This window comes from Lactuca saligna, chromosome 9, assembly GCF_052625555.1.
Source record: "Lactuca saligna cultivar CGN05327 chromosome 9, ASM5262555v1, whole genome shotgun sequence".
NCBI lineage: Eukaryota > Viridiplantae > Streptophyta > Magnoliopsida > Asterales > Asteraceae > Lactuca > Lactuca saligna.
The window spans coordinates 174,930,842-174,936,118 of NC_136425.1; the positions used below are offsets into that span (position 1 = coordinate 174,930,842).

At 33.9% G+C, this 5,277-nt stretch overlaps 1 protein-coding gene across 1 annotated transcript; it reads right to left on the reverse strand.

Moving 5' to 3' along the window:
* Nucleotides 1-1,443: 1,443 nt before the first annotated feature.
* Nucleotides 1,444-2,130, reverse strand: LOC145016956 (uncharacterized). Its single transcript, XM_078975099.1, has one exon. The coding sequence runs from the start codon at nucleotides 2,128-2,130 to the stop codon at nucleotides 1,444-1,446; it is 687 nt and encodes a 228-aa protein (XP_078831225.1).
* Between the last annotated feature and the right edge of the window lie 3,147 nt (nucleotides 2,131-5,277).

The window sequence follows — 5,277 nt, forward strand, 5'->3', positions numbered from 1 at the left end:
GACTTTTGAACAATCTAAATATATCTATAAGCCACATGTTAACTTCTACAAATCCCTAAATGTAGTATGTGGCGTGATTGTAATATAGAAGACAATTCCAACAATATAAGATTAGGAACAATATTGGTATTTTAACTTTTTCTTTAAACATAGTCATTTTAAAATTTTAAAATTCATTATAAAATTTTAAAAATATATTAAAAATAAAGATTTGAGAAAATATGATATTTTGAAAGTTTATCAAGAATAAATATGATATTTCGAAATTAAACTGGATAAATGCGATGTTTTGATGTTTAAAAAATACATATACAAAATCTCCCTAATAAAAAAACAAAGTCCAAAAGAAAAAGTAATAAACTAAACGACAATAAGTCTTCGCATTTTATTGCATCTATAACTTTAATAAACACTTGAATTCAAGTTAAAAAAACAATTCTGCTATGTGTTCCCAACCCATTCCACTGGAGAGAAATTTCATTAAAAAATAGCATGTTTTTAGTAAAATAAAATAAAAAACATAACAAAACAAAACAGGTACAAAAAAAAAAAAACGAAATATTGAAACATCTTAAATGATTGGTCTACACTGTGATCCAAAATATTATTATCTTATAATAATTTCATTAATTTTAACATTTTATTAAATGACGTATCCCATCTTATTAAATGACGTATCCGATGGTTAAATGGTTAACGTCTTTCCTTATTTTGTTTTTAATTTAATTCCTTTATTTTCATTTTAGCAGAATGTTCTATAAAACTCTCTCGTTCAATTAGCCTATGTTTAAAACAAAAATCATATCAAGAAAATAGTTTTTTATTATATGTATGACAAACTATATTTTTGAACCTCAACTTTTTAACTAAGCAGACATCTCTTTGTCAATTTCTAATACTCCTAGACAAACATCTTCTTGTAACGATCAAACAAATAGTAATTTGCTTTTCCACAACTACTGATAAGTCTTTAAAACCAACATTTATGTATAATATATATTTTGTGACTATAAATAGGGATGACACTCCACTTTTATGAACAATTCAATACAAGTCCAGATTTTACTCTTTTCTTTGCGCCTAAGAAATCAAGTGTTTATTTTAAGAATTATCATGTGAAAATATGCATGGATTTTCACACAAAGATAACAAATAATTTTCAAGTAAAGTGTAACACGATCTTAGGACTATAAATATATTAAACATTACAAATTTGATTGGATTCAACTCAAAAATATTTACACATACATACATACATACATAATATCTAAAAACTCAACTCGTGCACTCAAAAACTGAATAAAATATAACTCACACGAGCTCAATAAAACTTGACTCGTATAGACTCTTTATCCAAGTGGTGTTTTAGATTTCTCTTTTCCTTTTTTGTTCTTTTGCGAAAACATAAAAACAAAAATTCTTTTTAAATCAAAGTCTATGCTTCTATGACTCGATATACACCATGGGAGAGAACTCTTCATCTCTCAAGATCTTCTGTTGTCTCGCGATAAAAGCCTCCACCGTTCGCCGGAAATCTTCGCAGCTCAATTCATCCTCCAAATAACTCTTCTCCCTCTCCGCCGCCCTATCCAAGTTCTTCGATCTGCTCATCTCCGTCGCCGACCGCCTCAGTTCCCGGTGAGTTTGATTCCCTTTGCATTCTACTCTTATCGGATTCTCCGATCGGCATCTCGAAATCTTCCTTCTGTTACTCGGAATAATGACAGCAGCCGCAGAAGTAGTAGTAGGAGTAGGAGAAGAAGGAGGAGGAGGAGGAACAGTTACAGTAGTACTATTTACTACGTTTATCTCGCAGCTGTTAACGTATTCGTAGCATAAATCCTCAATTTTGTCGCCATCGTTGTTTTCAGAGGCTCGAGATTTCAAAAACAGAATCAGTATTATCACGTTTCCGATTAAGAACACGAGTTTAGGGCTAAATGCCGAGAAAGTGATTCCTCTGAAATAATCTTCAAAAACTTTAACGGAAAAGGAAAACGGTAGTTGAGACGAAATCATGACGAGAAAAACAATCATCTCCATGAATCGGAACAGAGTCGTGATTGTGTGAAGCCTCTTGTACTTCAAAATGGCGTTGGTCTTTTCCAGTTTGATATCGAAAGATTTCATCTTCGATACTTGTTTTGAGTCCATGGATAGGATTCAGTGGTCGATTGTAGATTCGTTAATGGAGTTTTTAGTCGATGAAAGGCTTTGGTCGAGTAGTTGTTAGGGTAACAAGGAGAGTGATGGCCATTTTTGGTGGTGTTGTTTTCTTCTTGGGTTGGAATGGAAAGGTTTTGAGAATGGAGTGTGTATTTATAAACTTCAAAAGAATTTGAATTATTTGCATTTCTTTTCTACTTTTACTTTCCATTATTATTCTATTTTATATTTTTTGTATTTTTCAACAAACATTAATAACTCCATTCCAACGTATTTGTGATACTTTTGATCCATTATAACTGATTAAAATGTAATATCAACATAAAATAAAACTATCTAAAAAAAGAGATTTTAATATTATTTAGAACATAATTAAAGAGGATAATGTTCATGTTTTGGTAATGATTGCACAAGTCCATGGCATATCACTTAACATTGGACCTTTTACTTAATGATAATTACATAAAAGTTAACAAAGAAAAAAGGAGCTTATCTATCTTTTTTGAGTTATAAATTTATAATGTAATTTTTTGGTTTAGAAAATATGAATACGCCTACTTGTATTATTCTAATACCTCTATAAAGTTACTTAACAAGACCAATATAAAAGATCTTATAAATGATAGTCAAATATGCCAACTGTATTGAATATGCACGATGGATGCAAGAACTTATTCAAAGTAACAAACTAATTAAAAACAAACGTTATATATTTATTCTTATATATTGTAAAATATAATTTAGATTAACTGTTTACAAAAAATAATCCGACAATCTATAAAAATACAAAACTTTCTGCTTTAGTTGGATCAACTCAACAATAATGTAATCGTCGTATTTCTTGGTCCTCATGACACTTAAAAACTAAAGTAAACATCGTATCTTTTATAAATACATCAAAAGTACCGTAATTTAAAAAGGTTTAAGAAAACTATTTGATTATTTAAAAATATAATAGTAAATCCAAATAAATTAAAAAAAAATATATATATATAACAGACAAGTTGAGGGGATGAAGTGGATATAAGTACGTGGCAATAAAATGGTCACATTTGAAGAAACATAAATGGGCCATCATAGTCACTCTTCTTCCTTACTAACTAAGAAATTGCCACGTATCATAAAGTGGTAATTGTCCATTGTATCTGAATTTCTCTATACGTTATCTTGAGTGTTTTTTTAATGTATTGCCGCTTGTAATACTTTGTTATTGTACACTAAATGAAAATTCTAAATTTAACTTATCATAAATTGATTTCCACCCAACTTTCTTTATTATATTTCCTCCAATAGAAATACATTAGTAAATATATGGTAATTTTGTTGGTTCAAAATTAATTAACACGGGTATCCTTTCTACTTTGAGCAAAAGAAACACCAACTCTATATATACTTTGATTCTTGAGAATATTTATTTGAAGCCCGAAAGTCAAATAAAAACATATTGATAACCTAAGAATTCCCCTGATTTTATCCAACTAAGGAAGGTGGGTTGCACCTCATTCCACATCGGCTTGGAAAGATAACGAAACATTTTCTTACAAGGGGTGTGGATACTTTCCTTGTCACAATGCGTTTTAAAGTCGTGAGGGCAGTAGATCCCATAAAAACTCTGCAGTTAAGCGTGCTTGAGAAAAGTAGTACCGGGATGGGTGACCCCCTGGGAAGTCCTCGTGCCGAATGACCTAAAGCGGACAATATTGTGATACGTACCGGATGGAGATGTTAAAAATGGTTTAGAGATGGGGCACGGGTCGATGTGTTCGATGGGAATGTCGAAACCAATAATTAGGGGGGGGGGGGGGGGTTGAAGGCGGGCATGTTAGCTGCATCTGATCCCACATCGGCTGGGAATGAGAACTAAACATTCCTTATAAAAGGGTGTGTATACCTTCCCTATCACACCACGTTTTAACGTCGTGAGGGCATCAGATCTCATAAGAACTCTACAGTTAAGAGTGCCCGGGCGAGAGCAATTCAAGGATGGGTGACCCCCTGGGAGTTTTTCTTGTTGGAAGCCCAAAGCGGATAATATTGTGATACGTGCCATAATAGGATGTTACAAATGGTATCAGAGCTGGGGCACGAGTCGATGCGTTCGACGGGGACGTCGAACCCTATAATGGAGGTGAAAGTGTGCCCATAAGAACTCTGCAGTTAAGCATCCCCGGGTGAGAGCAATCCAGTGATGGGTGACCCACTGGGAAGTTTTCGTGCCGGGAGCCCAAAGCGGACATTATTGTGATACATGCCAGAGGAGGATACTACAAATTGTATAAGAGCTAGGGTAGAATTCGATTTGTTCGACGTGGACGTCGAACCCTAAAATTAGGGGGGGGGGTGAAGGTGGGTTGCACCTGATCCCACATCGGCTTGGAAGGAGAACGACACATTTTCTTATAAGGGGTGTGGATACCTTCATTGTCACAACACGTTTTAAAGTCGTGAGGGTAGCAGATTGATGGGTTTTATACAAACAATCCTATGTGTGCATGCAATCCTAATTGGTTCTATGTTCTCACTATTAGACATACAACTTTATGAACACAAAAAGAAACCTGGGATACTCCTATGATTTTCGAAATCCACAAAGGAGAATAGAATACATACCTTTTGTTGTTATATAGCAATAACAACCAGTTCCTTAAATTTCCTTAGCTCTTGAAAGCAAGTACCACAAGTGTAGTACCTCTAATAACTCACAAACACACTTTGATCAGGGCCGGTCCATACATATATGGGGCCCAGGGCGAAAAGAAAAAAAAGACCCCTCAAATACAAATATAATAAATATCATTACTCTTCAATATAGACGTTTTCAATTAGAAATAAAAAGCAAACTAAATTGTTTATATTTTGAGCTAAATTGAGTTTCAACCAACTTTTGGTCTTAAAAATCATTTAGGCAATAATTTTTTTTATATATATAAACTACATAGCCCATAAATTTTGGGCCCCCTGGAGTCGTGGGCCCTGGGCGGTCGCCTGGGTTGCCCACCGTCTGGACCGGCCCTGACTTTGAGTGAGAGGATGAAGGTACTAAGCTCCAAAATTCGGCCCTAGTAGGGTTTTTCCAAGAAGTGGTCGAATTCTAGTGCCTTAGGGTGCTAT

Coding starts and splice junctions, on each gene's coding strand:
- LOC145016956 (XM_078975099.1), bottom strand. CDS start 2,130: ATGAAATCTTTCGATATCAAACTGGAAAAGACCAACGCCATTTTGAAG.